This window comes from Rhipicephalus microplus, chromosome X, assembly GCF_043290135.1.
Source record: "Rhipicephalus microplus isolate Deutch F79 chromosome X, USDA_Rmic, whole genome shotgun sequence".
Classification (NCBI taxonomy): domain Eukaryota; kingdom Metazoa; phylum Arthropoda; class Arachnida; order Ixodida; family Ixodidae; genus Rhipicephalus; species Rhipicephalus microplus.
Window position 1 is genome coordinate 320,076,118 of NC_134710.1, and position 20,354 is coordinate 320,096,471.

Below are 20,354 nucleotides of genomic sequence, written 5' to 3' on the forward strand. Positions count from 1 at the left end.
TTTGTACATTATTAGCGTGCTATAAAATCGCGCAGACACAGCGCTAACCCAACGTGCTGTACGTTTGCACACCTATTTGCTAAGCGCAGCATGTCGCCCAGGGCTCTATATACCGATTTAAATCTGGTGCTAGTTAACTCAAATGAAGGAAACTGCAAAGACTACTCAATTATCGAAAACGCCAGATGTCCTCCTTCTCAAAGCGAGAACGTAGCGGCCGTGACTACCGCAACAAACGAACGCTGCAACATATACGACTCAGTAACACGCATGGCCTTGCCTCTATTTCACAGCTAAGCTAAGCGTCAACTGAATCAAAAACACGCACACTTCGCTCGCGTCGCTCGCGTTTTTACAGGTCGCGTTTTTACAGGTGGAAATGAAGAGCAGATGAAATTAGGCGCATTGCCGACGGAGAAACAGCCGGCCCGCAAGCGTCGCCGGCCGCCGGCGAAGCCTTCACGCTAACAGGGGCGATCCTAGCGGCAGCTTTTGTCCCTGAATGAAACTTCGGCCGGAGTTTCGTGACCAGAAAAGCATTGAAGGACTCTGGTCACGCTGATAGGGCGCATGTCGTCTGAGATCTAAAAGGGCCTGGCACGTGGCAATAATGCAAAAAAGGAACACCAAATCTACGATTATTTTTGTGGGACAAAAAGATCTCGTTTACAGTGAAGTTCTTGTGGCAATCGATTTGTCTGGCTACAAACTCTCATGCTGAAGTCACTTGATGATTACTTGTAAAAATGGCTCATGAGCCCTTCAAGTTCAATCGATATGTGGGGTTTGATGTCCCAAAACCACCACATCTTTATGAGAGATGTCCCAGCAGAGAGCTCCGGAAATTTCAACCACTTGGGGTTCTTTAACGTGCACCTATATCTTGGCACACTGGCCTACATCATTTTCACCTCCGTCCCTTCAAGATTACCGTTTCACATTTGGCAGAAGATAACTGGAGGCAATCGTCCATCAAAACAAAACTGATGTTTCTGCCCAACTACAGGGGCCTTGTTGACAAAGATTTTTTGTGAACAAGGCCCCCGTAATGGGGCTGAAACGTCAATTTCGTTTTGGTTCTTATGATTGGTTCACGTTCGTTAATCTCTGCCATGAATTTTCCTAACCACATAGGTTTCCGTCGAACCCTGAAATCCGTTTCACTTTCGTTGTCCATCCTTGCAGGTTGACAAGGTGTTTGTGATCGGAGGGGTCCGGCTGTATCGCGAGCTGATGGACAGTCCTCACTGCAGCAGCACATACCTCCCCGAAATCGATAAGGAGTTTGAGTCCGACGTTTTATTCCTGGAATTCGACACCAGCAAGTTCCGACTCGTCAAAGAGAAGGGCGTGCCAGAGGAACCGCAGCAGGAAGGCGACATCACGTACCATTTCAGAGTGTATGAGCGCATGAGAAATTGAACAGCCTGTGTTGGGCTCGGGCGATGAGAAGTGTTACTGCATTACCAGGGATGATGTTGCATATAATTGCCACATCTTTTTGTGGGAGTCTCACTTGAAATTACACACCTTAGTATTAACAGAATGCAGAAGTTTGCTAACCTGATCTGGTTGGCGCATTTTCAAAACAAAATTTAACGTTGCTTCCAACAGGATGATGCAGAGATGACAAAGCCTGTCTTTGTTTCACATTCAAAGTTGTTCAATTCCGCCCGTCAGCTATAATGTATTTCTGGTTTTCGTTCGGCCGTTTCTTGCCCTTTGGAGAACACGCAAAGTATTTGTCACATTTGTATGTGCTTGTACTCTATCGGTAAATTAGTTGGGGAGATTGAATCGAATAATTAAATTTAACTTTTGAATATTTGAAGTTTCGAATATTTCGGCAGGACGAATGTCTAAAATGCGGTCAAGGCCAATTGTACATGGTGGACTAACACTAACGCTAGTGTTCATTTACCGTTAAAACTTTCCTTCCATACTAATTTAAAAGCAAGCACATGTTTATTTAAAAAAAATTGTCTTGTATATACGTAAACACACACGTGAAAATAGTGTCAAGCTCTCCATAAATAAGCTTCCGAAATGAATGCAGCGACTTCTTGCACTGTAGTTTAGTTACATGTGGCACAAGTGCTGTAAAATGTCCCAACTTCGTCTCGATTCACTTTACACGTAAAAACTTCTTCACCCCCTGCTGTCACTGCTGCCACACTTCGCAGCATGGAGCTGTACATTAAACAAGTACTGGTGAAATTGCTTTTCTTCCAATACCTTCCCATCCCTGTTACTGAGGTTCCCAGTTAGCGCATGTTTTCAACTACAGAAAACACTGTAACATCACAGCAAGAGAGCCCAAAGCCAAGTCACGTGGAGGGGCTTATAGTCTTTCAGTAGCAGGCACTCGCCACGTTATGTGCTCGAGAACCTGAGCAGATTTCCTTTTTTTAGTCCTTTCGTTCAATTTTCAATAATGTTGTGTATTAGACATCCGATTTGACGTGAAATTTCGCTATTCGCACACTCCTAGAAATTACTGATGAATATCTGAAATGTACAGTGTTGTCCGTTGCCCAACAAAACATCTAGTGAGTGATGAGGTGGCATAACTTGGCATGTCTTCATAGCTAGAAACAAGTACCCGATACTATAATCAAGTCTACTGCTTACCCGCAGAAAGCTTGTTTGTGAACTTCTCTGCCATGTCTGTCATCATGGCACTATAAAGTAAATGTTCCCTTTAAAAGTGGACTGCACAACACTTGCTAACATGTGCTGTTCACTTTGGCTCATCTGAAGAGGTCATTTTTTAGTGCACGTTTCATTTCACATAGTAAAACACTCGTTTTTTATTCGTGTATCTTCATGTTGATGTGTGGGAATATATGTTCAAGCATTGAAGATTGTCTCATGTGATAAAGTGGATTAAGATATCAAAACCTCTCAGTCATGGATAAAGAATGGATCGAGTGAAAAGGTACTCCGATTCACCGCAAGGTGAAGCCTTTTGCATAAAAGAGTTTTATAAAAAAGATTTCCACATTTAGTCTTCAAGGCACAATCTAAACTGGTCGAAGTTCTATGTCTGGTGTCCGCCTCTTCTTAAATAAACAATGGTTAGTAACTGTGATAGGCAATACAAGACTCGGCAATACAATAGGAACACTAGAATGATAGGCCTTGTTGAAAATAAAAATATATTATTGATGCTGTAATTGGGCATCACACACTAATATTCGTAAGCACGCTGCACACACATCTACCAGGAAGTATCACTTTATTTCTTTTTGAACCCTCTAAAACATCTGCCACCCGTGCGTACCTTTATTTTGAGTCATGAAGGCTGATGCACTCATTGTTTCCAAGAGCAACTAGAGAAGATTATCACACTGCTGTCTTTTGACATTGCGACTGTATTGCACATCTCATGTGTTCTCATTGAAACAGTACATTGCACATGAACATTCGCCAGAAATCATTGATCATTGGTCTAAAAAGTGGGGCTTTCACTTCGAAAATGTCACTAGTAAAACTGATGAAAGGCAAAAGCAATCCAACAGCTACCAAATAAACAGATTTTGTCATGATATTGGTACAAACGGTCACACAAGAAGCTCATTGATTGTTAAAATGACGATCGATACAAAGTACAACACGGTTCTCCTGCAGATTTTCAATGTGAATCCTGGCACCTTCATTCACTCCATATACACGTCAAATATTGCACGTTATTTGAAATCTTCTTTTTTTTACTAGCAACCACCATGCTTCAAAACGGCACTTTTTTTTATCATATTTGAAGATCGCTCCCCAGCTTTATACGTTCAAAAAGAATGTTCGAGCATCGAACTGTACAGTAATTTACTGACAGCCGAGAGTTGTAGGAAAGTCGCAAGCTTGAAAGTGGTAAAAACTCCAGTATGCATCCACAGCCTAAATGGAGCAGCACTACATAATCTGTGGCGGCCACTACATACAGGAGAGGTGTGGCACTCTCGTGCATGTTATGGCAACTTGTGCAAGTCTTTAACATGCGCGACAGTCACGTGACTTTCCAGTACGTGATGGCAGTTGCCAGTTGATCGCATATGGCATTGCACGAGAAACATTGCATACGACGTCTTAGCACATCCAATATCGCCATAAGAAAAGCTGACAGCGAAATGCCACTCTACCAAAGTTATATGTGACGTTTCTATTCAGGTCACATGACTATTCCACACGTAACAATGACCGAAAGTTGTGCTGCTGATTTTCAGAAAACAGAAACTTACGAGACTGCAACAAACATATCAGTTGCCAGTGATGTGGCCACTCGTTATAGTGTAATGGAATAAAAGGATTGAAGGTGCTTACCCGTGACACATGCCAGACTAAACCAAATGCAAATGAACATGCTAACCAACACCACCATAGCTCTATATCCAATACATGATCCTGCCAGCAACCCCCTTTAACCATGGAATTCACGAAACGTGGGGAATAAGTGGACATGTCGCAGGTGCTCCAGGACTGCGCTTCGCTGTCACTCCACACCTCCCCACAAACTCCTACTTAATCTTTGCTCATCGAAAGTATAGCTTCTCTCCACAAACTGCCATATCATGCTCCATCTACTCCACACCACACGCACACTGTACATACAGCCAAGCATCAAAAGTTCACAAGTCGACAAGGTTTGAGGAGATCTTGGACTTTTCAGCCATTTTTTACTTCCACACAGTAGATGTTAGTGTGTTTTGTATTAGGTCAGTAGTCTGAATTCAAGACTGCACACAGAGGCGCCTCGCCGCAGTGGTGTAGTGGCTAAGGTAATCGGCTGTTGACTCGCAAGTCTCTGGATTGAATCCCGGCTGTGGCAGCTGCATTTTCAATGGAGGCGAAAATTCTGTAGGCCCGTGTGCTCAGATTCGGGTGCACATTAAAGGGCCACTCTCCAGGCCCCATACTGAATTTTAGTTAGACAGTGGAAGTGGTTGAGTGTCCGACGAGGAACATTTTGTCACAAAAATTTTTCGAATTGGTTGATCACGAGCGGAGAAAACAGGTTTTTTGAAGCGGCGCGAAACGAGGATGAGAGGAGGTGAGCTTGAAACCCTTGCTGCTCCTCCACGTACCCTTCGCAAGCCAAATCTATTCTCCACTCTGTCCAGCATCCGACCATGAGGTGACGTGCCCAAACAAGTCCAACCCCCGAGAACGCGAGCAGCGTTGCTTTGTTGACCAGCGTTATTTCGTGGTCTTCTGCCTGTTTCTGCGGGGTGGTTTGGAAACGCTAGCTAAGACACGGTAGAGTAGACGAGCACAATGAGTCCGCGAAAGCGTAGGAGCGTTCCACAGCGGTCGCCTGCTCAATGCGCACACCGCAAGGCACGAACGCATGCGAAATGCTGGCAGATTATCCTCGCATCTCGTAGCATTTCTCGAAAAAAAAAAGAAAAACGCACACAATTTTTTATTGCGTCTCATTATTTATTTCAATTTTTATTAATCTCTTAAAGCATCAAATACATAACCTACACATGTTGTGTTAAATAATTTTTGCCATGTCACGTGGTATACTGTTGACAACGTCGGAGCAGACTCGTCTACGTAGAGGACCGACGTCACTGCATTGTCGTGTACGTAGGGCCATTCCTACGCCTACGTCATGCCCTCATTTTCTAGGCGTGCGCCAGCAGAGGGGAGGGGGAGCAGCTTTCATCTTGAAATTTGACCTTTTTCCGCGGCGCGTAGCGTTGCAAAGTTTGGCAGACGTGATCATGAACCCCTCGTCCTCGCATCGCGCTTGTCAGCTCAAAATTGTCAAACCTGGTGAGTGGCACTTTAAAGAACCTCAGGTGGTCAAAATTTTCAGACCCCTGCACCACGGCGTCTCTCATAATGCTATGGTGGTTCTGGGATGTTGAGCCCCACGTATAGATCGGTCAAATCAATGCACACTGAGGCAGCGGTAATATTCAGTGTTTTTCTTGCATATAGCGATCCCCAAACTTTTGACTCTGGCTGTGCAGTAAATGCTACGTTTAGATACCACTTGCTCCATCTAGAGAGTTTCCCTAATAATACGTTACAGGGAATTGTGGCGCTAGTGTCTACGGGAACTAGAACGCATGGTGTTTCAGCAAGCACGGGTGGTATGGGCGGTTTGCAGATTTGTCTAAGCTTCGTACTTTCAACTCTGCTAAACTCCATGTGGCCGGGAGCCGCTCCATCACAAGAAGTAGTTTAGCAAATGTTCGACAGTTTCTAGTTGACCATCCTTACCTTTTAGGCTCACCAATTCAAATCAGCTCGCAAATTTAGCAACATTCAATTTTATCTGAAACAAACGCCAAAACACGACAATACACAAAGCCACGAGCGGGCTTGAAGTTGCAAGCACGAAGATTAGGCAAGTACGTGCACTAACCGTCATTCCCACAGTGGCTGAATGATCGCACCGCCACAGTTCTCACCAGCAAATTCTGTAGGAACCTCCATGGCTCAATCAATTGTACTGCAGGTTGCCCGATACCAACAAGCCACCGTACTGGAAATCGGCGGTAATCAATGAACTTATTAAGCCAGACTGTTTTGCCATTTGGCCAGTGAGGTCCTGGGGGGAAGTCCCATGATTAATGTACAATTAGGCTACATTTCTGTCACTCTTGCTACATTCAATAACTACTCCCATAATAACTAAAGATATACAGCACGTAGGGCGAATCAATTGTGAAAAGGTGGAACTTGCTATGCTTAGTAGTAATCACGTATGTAATTCGACTTAACTGGCGAAACATGGGAGAGGCCTTTGTCCTACAGTGGACGTAGTCAGGCTGATAATGATGATGTAATCTGTGGCTTTGCCTGGCAAAGCCATGATGTGATCATAGTAATCCTGTCACAAAGCCGTTAAGATCGCCTTCAAACCGATAGTCTATTGACTCAGTGGTCAAGCATGAGCGACTACAGGGGTCGATTCAAAGGCCATCGAGTCAATAGTCTTATCGAGTCAACGGAGCACCCCACAACTTTATCGAAACTGCAACGTCAATTGAGCAATGGAAGCGGAAACGGCGCGTACGTACCTTTTCGTTTGCAGTATGCTTTAAAAGCATTATATACGAGCATTATTAATTAATTAAAAGGACTGTCTGCCTCCAGTGTTTTTCTGTTTTGTGTCACAATAAAAAGGGTGCCATCTGAAATGTCTAACCTAGCAGCGGTTTCTCCGGAAAGTCTGTAGAAATCTATAAAACCAAATTTTTAAATCAGCGTTTGGTCTCCTTTTATAAGTGGGATGAATACCCACAACACTGGTCATTAGAGGCGATGACAATTGTACTGGCGGTGAAAGTCGAACTGAAATGGCACGCAGGTTTTGCGGGCTTCTTTAACTTTTGTTTATTAATAAAACAAATACCTTAGTGGTGGCGTAAGGCACGCACACACTTTTTTTTTTGTTCTTATGAGCTGGGGCGGATGCCATGCTCGCGTTTCTCCGCTGTTTGCATTAAGGCTTGCAGGCAAGTGACCACTCTGCCGGCAGTGCCACTGGGCGCCTCTTTGAACGCGCGTGAAAAAAAAAAGGCAATGGCTGCTGCGCCGCGCGGCGCTCCAGCCATCCCCACACAGAGACGGCTACTGCGCCGCACGGAAGTGACGTCACAAAAATTGTCATGACATACGTCGTTTCCGATTTAGCGCGTTGTTCGAATTTACCGAATCGGAACGTGGCTCAGCTGGCCAGCAGACGCTCACTTGCTACTGCTGCTGCTGGAGTACGACTGGTTGCTGCTTCTGCGAGCTGTCTACAGGCCTTGTTCTGCTACATATTCGCAAGCCTCGAACATCATCTTTATCTAAGCTCAACCGCTTATTTTCACTGCTATTTTATATTTACTAACGTTGTTTATATCCATCCCAATACGTATTTTTGTGGTTTTTCGCGTATAGGCTGATTTAGCAGTATCTGTGCATGGCCCTTTCTTTGGTCATCCGTGTTAACGTGCTTCGTATCTGTGTCGTAGTGCATTTGCGTAGTTTACAGCCGTGTTTTAGATTAAATATTCACTTTCTTGTTCCTTTTTTTTTCATGGTGTAATTCTGAATTGAAAGTGTGCGCAACATGACGCGTGTGTTAGTAGCGGGCGATTCAATGGTGAAATACGTCGACCAGTATTTCCCATCGCGCCGTGGCTTGTCTGTTAGCGTTGCCGCACACAGAGGAATAAGGATTGAGCACTTGCTCTCAATGATTGCTGACAAGCTGGCCAGTTTTGATATTGTCATTGTACATGTTGGCACAAACAACACTGTTGACAGTGTCAACATGTGCATGGACAAATATCGCCAGCTCGCTCAGGGAATCATCGAAAGCAATCCCACGTTGCATGTAGCTTTTTCTGCCATTCTTCCTCGGGGGCAGAATCGGTACCGCCAAGGGGAAGAACAGTTGTGTGATGTTTGTCATTTGAATGACCACTACAGGAATGTGAATGCCGCACTCGCACAGCTTTGCCTGGAGAGGGGCTTCACTATCCTGGATAGTCTTGTGGACAGCTGGCCTGGATTCCTGAGCAGGGATGGTGTCCACCCCAGCCGGCTTGGCAACAAGGTGCTGGCAGACTTCCTGCACCGTGAGGCCTGTGCCTTGTCCACCCATCTAGAGAGGAGACACATCCAACAGTCCTACAAGGAGTCCAAGGCATCTGCATGGAGTGGGTGGGCTCGGCAGGAGCACTTTTCCATCAACTTGGAAGTCGATTTTCCAGCACTTGGTATGCATGCAGTTCAATATTCTCCAGCAGTAGGTGGACCTTCCGCTGCACCAGCTCCTGTCTGGAAAACCAGCAGTGCTCTCATGCAGAGACACGAGACTGACCAACTGGCCAGTACCATTCATGGTATTGGCTTTACGCTCGTTGGCGGTGTCCGCGTTCGCTGCAAGGGAAGCAAGGCTTGGTGGACCTGGGACAGCCTGCCTTCCCCCATTTTCCATGGCACAAGTGTACCATGCAAGGGAAACACTGGGGAGAGGCCTATTCAGCCAATGATCCCTAGTCGAGGTGCAAGCACCACTTGTGACAGGAAAATAAGGAGAGCCTCACAGGAGCATGAGAGTGCTCTTGTGTGCTCTTCTGTGGGGGAAGAGGAGGCCAGTGCTGGAAAAGCAGCTGTGCCACAGGCTGTCGGCCAGTGTGGCGACAGTGAGTGGAAACTGGTGCAGTCAAAGAAGAGCCGGCGGAAGGCTGCGGCACTGCACAAGCAAGAACAGAGCTCTAAACTGTGTGCAGACAGTGAAGGCAAAGTTCTTGCTGTGACAGCTGCCAAGTCCATCAGGTCCACTTCACCTATGACAGCAGTTGTGAGCCAGAAACAGATTCAGTCTGCTTCTTCCGCTGTCTGTGGTAGAAAGCCTGAAGGACGAGCCAGTGTCTCGCACAACGTCATTCGTGATAGTTTTAAAAAGGTGCAGCGTGTTCCTAGCAAGCAGTTGAAAGACTGCTCAGTTAGTTCCGCGACTCACTGTGAATCTGTCACGAATGACGCTGTGAACGAGGTTTCTGTCTGCAAAAGCCATCTACCAGCACTGACTCGGGATTGCATGCGAATTGAGCGCGATCCTGGCACAGAGGCTGGTGACCCTATGGAAGCTGGGTGCACTGCAGCTGTGCAGTACAAGTATTGTGAGGCTGCTTTGACATCCAGAAGCAGGCCTGCCAGCCCTGATGCCCAGGCTATTTGTGTAAACACTGGTGCCAACCCAACTGTCCTCAATAACCCAGTAAATACACTATATGGTGGGGGTAGCAAAGTTTATTTAAATGCAACATTTGATAACTTTCCTTCTTTTAAGAAAAGCTTTGATGAGTGGTGCACGGAGGGCAGGCATGTAGTCATGATAAATAAGAGTAATAAAAGTCCATTCACATCAGAAGATAAGGACTTCGAGTATATTAGGATTAAATATAGCTGCATTCACGGTCGCACAATAAAGCCCAGGGGGATAGGAAAGCGACCAAAGCAAGCTTACAATGGTACTGGCTGTGAAATGACAGTATCGGTAAGCCTATGTAAATCGCCTACTCTGCACTACAAGATAACTAAACTACAAGCTAAGCATAACCATCCCACAGAATATTATGATTTGTATCCTCAGAAGAGGCTCCTGAATCATGGAGAAAAAGAAGAATTCTTTGACTTAGCTAAATGTAATATTGGCGCAAAGGATTTTAAAAACTTGGTCGAGCAAAAAACTGGTAAGAAGTTAACTACAAAGGACATTAATAATTACAAGCAACGATTTTCTATTCCTATCCGCAATGAGCAGGCTCATGGTGAAATGGTTTTAGAGAAGGTAGAGACCTTGCTAAAAAATAATCCAAACTGGGTTATTCACTATGAAATGAATCAAAATAATAACCTGCAATTCATACTTCTTCAAACAACGCACATGCGTGAGATTTTGGAAAAGTATCCAGAGATTCTGTTTATTGATGGAACGTATAAAGTGAATATTGAGGGTTATATTCTTTACTCTATATTAGTTCAAGATGGTCGTGGTCGTGGGAGACCTGTGTGTTATGCCTTCTTACGAAATGAGACGACTGAAATTGTTGAGCCCATGTTCACAAAGTTTGTAGATTTCAACCCATTTGTTGTGTCTGCTTGCAAAGTAGTGATGATTGATAAAGATCTCAATGAACTGCGCATTTTAACCAGAATTCTTCCTAATTCTAACATACTTTTGTGTACGTGGCATGTGTTGCATTGTTTCCAGCAGAAGGTTAATGAAAAAGCTAGACAGCAACGTGATCAGTTGCTTCCTCTCTTAAAAAGCTTAGTTTATTCCCCCACTGAGCAAGACTACTTCGATAAGCTTGCTAACCTCCAAGCTATGACTTGCACAGATTTCATTTCTTACTATATGCATAACTGGCACTTGTGTAAGGAAATGTGGGTACATGCATATCGGCAAGCCCTTCCTACATTTGGTAATAATACTAATAATCGCATTGAGTGCCACAATCAAAAGATTAAAAATTATCTCTCTTCAAGCATGCATTTGGTTCAAGCAATAGAAGCATTGGTAGGTTACATTGATAATGATTCTTTATCTCTACAGTTCTCTAAGCTTAAAGAAATGAAGCTGAACCTAAACATAAATGATTTTAATGACCCATTTCAGCTAGAATTGTCCCGTAATTGCACTTCTGAGGCTACAAGTAAAGTACTAGAGCAGTATGAGAAGTTTAAAAATGTAAGTTATCAAGTCACTTCCACTCCTAATTCTTATGTTGTAGTTTCACCAAGATCACAGTACAGTGTTTCATTGTGCTTGGCTTCTTGCACATGTGCTTTTTATAACCAGTACACTCTGCCTTGTGCACATATTTTAGCAGTGCGTGACTTTACTAAGCAAGATCTTTTCGACAAGGCTTGCATACCAGACAGGTGGTGCAAGGATCATTTCCTGAGTGACAGCTGCACAACCACTAGTGCCACACCAGTGGTAACAAGCAGCATTCAGTCACCACCCTGTGTGAAGCTTGACACTGCACAAGAGAAGTATATTTATGCTTATAGGAGTCTTTGCGAAATGTCAAAAACCGTGGCTAACGTATTGTCTAATTGTGGTGAGAAGGAGTTAATGGAAAAACTTTCGTCCTGCGAGGCTTTCTTCAGAAATTTAACCACATTTCCTCGTAACCAAACTTCAGCAGCCATAAAGGCTGCACCAGCTCAGTTAGCACAAACTACTGCCACAAGTTATCTTGGGCATTCTAACAGTACAAAACTTGTGGTACCTTTGGTTAAAGCAAGAAGGGGGCGGCCAAAAAAAGTGAGAGCTGTCAAGCGTAAATTTTTCCCAAATCAAGTAAAAAAGGTAGGCCTTGCAACTGTTAAAGTAGACATGCTAAATGTCTACAAACGGTATTCTCTTTCAGATGCAGATTTAAATGTTCTGGTACAGGGCACCTCCATATCAGATAGCGTAATCAATGTCGCACAGTATTTAATTCAGAAAAAGTATCCTACTTGTGTCGGCTTTCAAGATGTCTTACTGGGCCGATGTTTACAATTCACTCAAATCAAAGGCCCTTTCGTTCAAATCTTGCATGTTCAGAACCCCAATCATTGGCTTACAGTAACAAATGTTGGTGCGGACAAAAACACAGTCTTCATATATGATTCAATTGATCAAGATACCCCTCCTGACGCTGTTAGGCAAATCTGTCATATTCTAAAATTACAATCGCCAACATTAACCATTCAAACAATGAAGGCACAAAACCAGTGCAACACACTTGACTGTGGCTTGTTTGCAATTGCCAACATGTATTATATAGCGTCAGGCAGAAAACCAGAAACTTTGAACCTTAACCAAGTTATGCTACGCAAACATTTGCTGCAATGTATACAGAATGGTATGATCGAAGACTTTCCCCTCATAAACTCCATGGCTGCTCGCGTACAGCCAAGAGATAGTATTTACAAGTTACATTGTGTCTGCCGGCAACCACAATATAGTGGGGTAGTATTGGACATTACTTGTGCAAGTTGTTCAAGAGGATTTCACGGAGCTTGTCTCGGCTCTTTAGCAGCTAACTTGGACAAAAAAGTATTCGTGTGTTCTCAGTCATGTTTGCTGGTTGCCAAGGAAAAGATACATTCTTCTAATTAATAATAGCATTCCATTTTGGTGTAGACATATGGCAAAATTTCTAAGCATTCTTCATGTCTCCTCCTCTAATTTTTGCTTTTCTTTAAAGGGCCACTCACCGGGTTTGGCGATTTTGAGCTGACAAGTGCAATGCGCACATTGGGAGTTTATGGTCACGTCTGCCAAACATTGCAACTCTATGCGACGCGGAAATGGGTCAAATTTCAAAACGAACGCTTCTCCCCCTTTTTTTCGGGTCGCGCCCCCAGAGAAGGAGGTTATGATGTGCAAGTATGAATCGCCCTACATACACAGCAGTGCAGTGACGTTGGTCCTATATGTATACGACTGTGCTCTGACGCTGCCAACAGTGGCACGTGACATGACGGAAATTATTTAACGTGACATGCGTAGTTAATGTAATTTGTTGCTTGAAGAGATTAATAAAACTTGGGATACATATTGAGACGCAATAGAAGAATGTGTTTGTCTTTTGCATTTTTTCCCCGTGAATTGCAACGAGATGCCGAGCTAATGTGCTGGCGTTTCGCATGCGTTTGTGTCTCCGCGGTTACTGCATCAAGCAGACTCCTGTCCTGGAAAAGAAATTAATGGTCCTGCGCATTCGAGCACTCGTTATGCTCATCTTTTCAACCGCATCAAAGCCAGCGTTTCCAAACAATGTCGCAAGAACAGGCAGTAGACACAATACAATGCTGGTCAACAAAACGACACCGCTCGCGCGCTCGAGGGTTGGGCTTGTTTGAGCACGTCATGTGCACGTGACCTCTTGGTTGGATGCTGGAGAGGGTAGGAAAGAGATTTGGCTTGTGAAGGCTACACGGGGGAGTGGCAAGGGTTTTGAGCTTGCCTCCTTTCATCCTTGTTTCCTGCTGTTAAAAAAAGAAGAAACTGTTTTCTCAGCTCGTAATGAACCGATTGAAAAACTTTTTGTGGTATAATGCTCTCCGTTAGATACACAACTTCCACAGTTTGCTATGGGACCTCGTGAGTGGCCCTTTAAGGACTGACTTCAGGGATCGAAAGTATGAAGTTAGGCATGTTGTTAATGCATAACGGATCACATAGCACAAAAATTTGACCCAGGACAAGAGAAGGAACAAACACGAGTGCTCACTTCCGAGAAGATTTATCTTGAAGAGCAAACACATATATACTCCTGAAATGTGAAGATCAGGCAAATCATTCAAGACGCCCACAACTGCCATGCGCAAATATCTTACATTTTCAAAAAAGACAATTTGACAAAGCCCGAGACAGAGTGCTGATGCAGTTCAGCTCTAGTCTACAAATCCTCTTTGCCTCGATAATTTCTCTTGTCATTTTATTTGTTGTTTTTTCTTCCAGCAATAATGATGTCCCGCAAAATCATTTTGCAGCCACACGTGCTGCAATGAACACCCTTGTAACCTCAAGAATGGTCGCAATCGTTTCTTGGCCTTGCACTGCAGCAGGTGTGGCTCCAAACCACTTTTGTGTGACACCATTATCATTGGGAAAAAAAAAACTACAAGAGAAATTGTCGTGGCGAAAAAGATTTGTAGACTAGAGCTGAACTGCATCAGTACTTTCTCTCACTCCGTCTCTAGGGATTTGTCAAAACGAATTGTCTTTCCTGAGGATGTAATGTTTTCGTGCATGGCAGTTGTGGGCTTTTTGAATGATTTGTCTATTTTTTGCAGTTCAAGAGTATATATGTTTGCTCTTCAAGATAAATCTTGTTGGAGGTGAGCACTCGTCTTTGTTCCTTCTCTTGTTCTGGGTCAAATTTTCACATTATGTGATGAGTTAACTTTCTGCATGCACCACCTTATTTTTTTTCCTTGTTGTAAGCTAGTGGTGGAGCATTAACTAGAAGTACATAAAACATTGCCAAATGTATGTTACCCCAACGAACCAAATTCCTTTGTTGAGGCAATCCTTTCTGTGGCATTCCTTCTTTATTGACTTCTCATCACGTCAAACCTCAAACCTGTCTCTTTCATAAAAGTTCTAGAACTAGTTCTTGCTTTGTTTTGCTTTTTGCCAAAAGTAGAAAAACTTCCCTTCGTTGAGCAAATTTTCCTTAACTAAAATATATTCATATCTAATGCACGGAATGAAAAATAAAAACAAGAAAATTTATAGGCTGATCACTAAATGTCAATTGAATAAGGATTTCGGAAATAATACCATGAATGGCACACAACAAACACTCATGCATGCAGCCTTTTACCATGTGCAGCTGTAAACTGCAAACAAAAAGTATCAGATATTGTATATGATTTGCTTTTTTTTTTCTTTTCAGCAACAGTAACTTGCCCTTTAAGAGAAAAATATGAATATCAAATTTTCAAGAATAGTCATTTTTGAAAACCTGTCAATATATCAAAATGGTTTAGTTGATTCATGATTATGCAAGCAGTTCTTGCATGCCTGTGGCACTGGGATTGTTAATGTAGGCAGGCTGAGTTTGTAATGTTCTAAAGCCTCAGCATTTTAGTGTTATATTACAATATAACATTCAAATATTTTAAGAATTCAACTATGAAATTTGCTCACAATGAGTTTGCTACAAATTAGGCAACCAAAGTCTGTGTATATATTGCCCACATTAACGTCACACTGCCACAAGTCTCTAGGCGGAGCCTGACCGCTACAGAGCGCGTTCTCGGGTGGCGGATAGAGAAAAGTCTTGCAATGAAGTGATGCTAAGCAGCTTCTATTAATAAACAAGACTGGCACTTGTGCCCGCGGACCAACAGGCAGAAAATACATATGACAACAGGAGTCTTTTCACTGCTGTGGTGGGCAAGTTGAAAGTTTCAGGTGCCATTTTTTAAACTCTTTGATTTATCTGTTGTTTTTTTCGTCTGTTTTCTTCATCTTGTACAGGTCCAGTACATTGTGGACTCACCCTGTTGTCAAGTCGTCAGGAAGTTGGATGATGCTGTCTTCTTCTAGCTAAATTATGCAACTACTAAGAAGGGGATCAGAATTCTATTTTGTAGCAGTTATTTTACAAATAAATGTTAGTAAAATTTTTCTTGGTTGTAGTAGTGTCATTGTGTACTCACGGACCATAACATTACATAAGACAGGAATTCAAGTGCACAGCAAAAAAGTGCTGCTATGAGCACCTGTTATCAACATCAGCTGGTCATTCTTAATTTTGGTCTTTTATTTATCGCACATCGAGTAGCCGCAATTCCTTGGTTTACAGGCTGAGAGAAAATTTAGCTCCCTTTCTTACACGCCAAAGGTTGCTGGCAGTGAAACAGCGTTGTCAGCATTTTAATAGATACTTTGAAAATGAACGTGAAAACGACGGAGGGACAAGACAAAGGCGAAGTACTGAGTCTTTCTAATCTCGTGTCTCCGTCGTGTTCGTGGGCGTTTTCCAAAAAGGCATAGTTTCCAACTCGACCTTACTGATATATTGTGAAAACTTTATGAAAACATGAATCCCCGAAGTTAAGTATAAAACTTTCACATAGAATGCATCACTTCTAGCGTCAACAGTTGAGCTATTACAAAACTTTGATAAGTCTCAATACACGTAAAAGCAAGTATGGTCAAGCTTCACTGCCTTGTGAAAGCACTGCGGTAAAGCCAGCGTGAGCAGAAGAGCATTACATGATACGAAATGAACGCATGCACAGGCCACTTGTGCATCAAACAAATACAAGCATTTGCGACTGCTCAGGCCAAGTATGCATCTTGGCGAGTCCTTTTCAAACAGACAAAAAGACAATTACCAAAAGATGATTAAGCTTCACTGCCTTGTGAAAGCACTGCGGTAAAGCCAGCGTGAGCAGAAGAGCATTACATGATACGAAATGAACGCATGCACAGGCCACTTGTGCATCAAACAAAAATAAGCATTTGCGACTGCTCAGGCCAAGTATGCATCTTGGCGAGTCCTTTTCAAACAGACAAAAAGACAATTACCAAAAGATGATTAAGCTTCACTGCATGGAAAAAGCACTGTGGTAAAGCCAGCGTGAGCAGACGAGCATTACATGATACGAAATGAACGCATGCACAGGCCACTTGTGCATCAAACAAAAATAAGCATTTGCGACTGCTCAGGCCAAGTATGCATCTTGGCGAGTCCTTTTCAAACAGACAAAAAGACAATTACCAAAAGATGATTAAGCTTCACTGCATGGAAAAAGCATTGCGGTAAAGCCTATAAGTAAATGATGTGCAGCAATCAAAGGATATATGCCTTATTCGTCGTACGCACCTGTTGGTGTATTAAAGCTGCTCACATTTGACAGGCTATTATGTGAGTGAGAGGCAATACCTGATGTGATAATAGCTGTTACATTTCTTTAATTGCTCACTTTGGGAACTATAGCTGGTTGATCGCAAGTTGAATTTGCATGAGTCCTTGAGTAACTTAGCCACGTGCCATCTTCGCACATGATGTCTTAGCTGTCACCGAGTTATATAGATAGATTGACGTGGCGTGGCTTTGATTGCGCGCGCAGTGCTGTTTAGGTTAACTGCTGCAGATGGGGAATAAATATTTAAAATCTCGTGGTACGCGATGCATTTGGTAAGGCATGCAGGGCTTATTCCTAATGTACGGCTCCTGCTTACGAGCTGCGCAGTCTGCGATCTGCGCCGATAGACAAACTGATGGTGGAAGAAAAATTGCTCTCTCCCACTAAAGGGAACCATGCATACGTGTGAAGCAGCGGGCGCTAACGCTTACACAGGCGGCGCCGTGGACGCTGACTCTCATCGTGGCGTTGCGCAGGAGATCAACCTGGGGACGAGGCGCTAAGCACGCAGTGATGGACCGGTGTTTCTTTCTGTAACATGCCAATCACTGCTAATGCGTGAGAGACACAAGACTCTTATTAAATGCAGAGACCCTCAGTACATTTTTAACTAAGTATAACGTGCACTCTGCTCATTTTCATTGTTCAACAACGCACAAGAGAAATCTATCACCAGCACTACCTTGGAGGTCAATATCCAATGCCTAATACGGGGTGGCCAGTGAACGGTTGGGCAGTGCTAGCAGTCATTTTTTTTTTTTTTATCATGGAACTCGCTATCAGATGCTGCTTGCGTCGGTGGTGCGAGTCGAGAGAAGGGGGAGTGTAGGAGAAAAGAGAGACGGGGAGGGGACGCGCATGCGCAGCAAGGGTGGTCACGCCGCACACAGCATTGAACTCGACCATAACACGCTTGGCATCTAAAGTGGCCCCAGTGTACGAGAGAAAATTGCTGGATCTGCAGTCGAAGATTTTCCGCCAAAGAAATGTAGGCTGCAGACTTTAGATCACATTACCGGCTGCCATTCGGTTCAGCACATTAAAAGTATCAGTTAATTTACATGGAGCATACTACGAACTATAGCTACATGTACTTTATAAATGTGCCCGCAAAATCACCTGTAAATTTACACGGTGGACACTAATCCAGAGTTCCCGCCTGTTTCTGAAGCATTGTTACAGCAGAACACTGAAAAACATTGCTGCAGGTGCATATATATATATATATATATATATATATATATATATATATATATATATATATATATATATGTATATATATATTCACACAGCAATTCATACACGCCGTTCTATCAACCTGACATATACACATGGCCCCACTCATGGGTTGGCTGCTCTGAGGAGCATGCACAGTAGCTTTCCTTGACACTCGCAGTGCATCATGTTACTGTAACATAAACAGCGTCATAAGGCTAGACTATATTTTAGTTTTATGACATTCTTTGGCTCCCAAGGAGCAGGATGCTTTTCTTGAAAAGAAAAAGAAAAGGCAGATCCCATGCACAGTATACAGGAATCGATGCATAATGCGAAGCAGCCAGGAAGGAGGAAACCATGCTGTACAATTAAGACGTGGATATTATGATTTGCATGTTAGGAAATGTCATTTATGGTCATCATACAGTGGTATGCAATGTAAATTTCGCTGTATATTAAGTTAGCGAAATTGCCGCAAGCACACCAAGAGCCCGGCATGTAAGCATGATTGTATGTCATAATTTACATCTTACCATTTGCTCTTTCTGTTCATCATGCAGTCACGTCCATAGGTTGACGAACTCACCCACGAGTCGACTCAATCAAACTCAGATCAAGCTGTGAGCCTCAGTCTGAATGAGCTGCAGAAGTTTTGCTGACCTATGGTCACGTCATATTAATTTTGGTATAAACCAAGCTATAGCAAAATAACCGCAAGCACACCATGAACGTGACATGCATGTGAGCCCATTCGTGACATACATGTGAGCCCATTCGTGACATGCATGTCATGGTTTTTCCATTACCACACCATTAATTTATGTTATTTGCACAAAAATATCTCGTCATATCATATTTGGCATATATCTATGTAATGAAACGGCTGCGAGTGTACCAATCAATGTATAACGGTATGTATACCAATATTGGTGTGTACATCCCTTTAATGATATGCTAAGGAGTGCACAAGGTCGTAGGCGTCTAGATAGATAGGTATATATATATATATATATATATATATATATATATATATATATATAGTGAGAGAGAGAGAGAGAGAGATCGTTTGATTGTATGATTGATTGATTCAAAGTCACAGAAGTTCACTAATAAATGCATTGCACTTGAAGTTAAACAATTGTAAAAGGTCAGCTTTTATTAGTATATTGCGTGAATGGCACCAGTGCTCTATCTGGCTTATTAAATGCATATTATTTAATTTATTGTTATATAAATATAAAAAACACACCTATTTCATTTGCAGAACCCTCTGAAGAAAGTAGCATGTTATGATTGTAAATCTGTAATGGCTGGATGGCTCATTGAGATATTGTCACTCTCTTACAACATTGCTTGTATTGCCTCTGTTGGCAATAAAATGCCAATGATAACCCCATTTCATTCATAGACAGTGCCAAGCTTACTGCCTACATCCCAGATCAGTGAGCTTGGGCTGAAGGCTGCTGTTGCGAACGCGTGTTGCCACTTGCATTACATCGTCAAAAAGTTTACAGTGTTACAAAATTGAAAAAAATAAAGTATTTCTCGAGTTCAAAAAACAATACTTCCCTGTAACTTCACATATCTTTAGGTAATATATATAACTTTATGAATACTTTTAGTCCACTAAGTGACCAGCAAAGTTGGCTTTCAATGAACACTGAGCTTTCTTCTAAAAAAAAAGTGAAATTAGAATTTATTTTTCAGTCGATATATCTTGAGCACCTTAATCGTTTTTACTTCATAGCATGTTGAACAGGCAGCTATGACATATTATTTGTGCCGTTTTATTTTGACATGCTTCTACAGTGAATATCGAATTTCACAAATTTATTCAATTTGGCTCATGCCAAGATCCCTTAATGAGTTTATATACATAAAAAAGTAATTTATTTACAATTACATTATCTCATTAGCTTGCCATAAACACCATTTTATCGAGTGCATCCTATAGACATCCTTTGAATGAAAATTGTTGTTTGATACTCTCTAGCTGAGTCGGCGAAAAGCTATAAACTAGCACGAACAGGCAAGAAAATTTTCGTCTACAGAAGTTAGCAAGCAGAGCAAGTTTTAAACACAAAGAAAAATTTGGTGATTTTTTAGCCAGATTTTGCAAAAAGCTGTTGAAGAGTGAGTATCATTTTAGTGGAGAGTTGTAGATGTTTGTCTGGCTTTTCGCCTGACATGTTACACCAGATACTGGGTGATAACTATGATATATGCAGTGATAA

The 20,354-nt window shown here is 42.6% G+C and overlaps 1 protein-coding gene and 1 pseudogene across 1 annotated transcript; both read left to right on the top strand.

The window, feature by feature from the left end:
• Positions 1-15,656, top strand: part of LOC142776250 (dihydrofolate reductase-like) — a 28,284-nt pseudogene extending 12,628 nt beyond the window's left edge.
• On the top strand, positions 8,072-15,656 carry LOC119172103 (uncharacterized). Its single transcript, XM_037423095.2, has 2 exons — positions 8,072-8,723; positions 15,506-15,656. Exons 1-2 carry the CDS (start codon positions 8,072-8,074, stop codon positions 15,556-15,558), a joined length of 705 nt encoding a protein of 234 aa, XP_037278992.2. The 3' UTR covers positions 15,559-15,656.
• Positions 15,657-20,354: the final 4,698 nt, after the last annotated feature.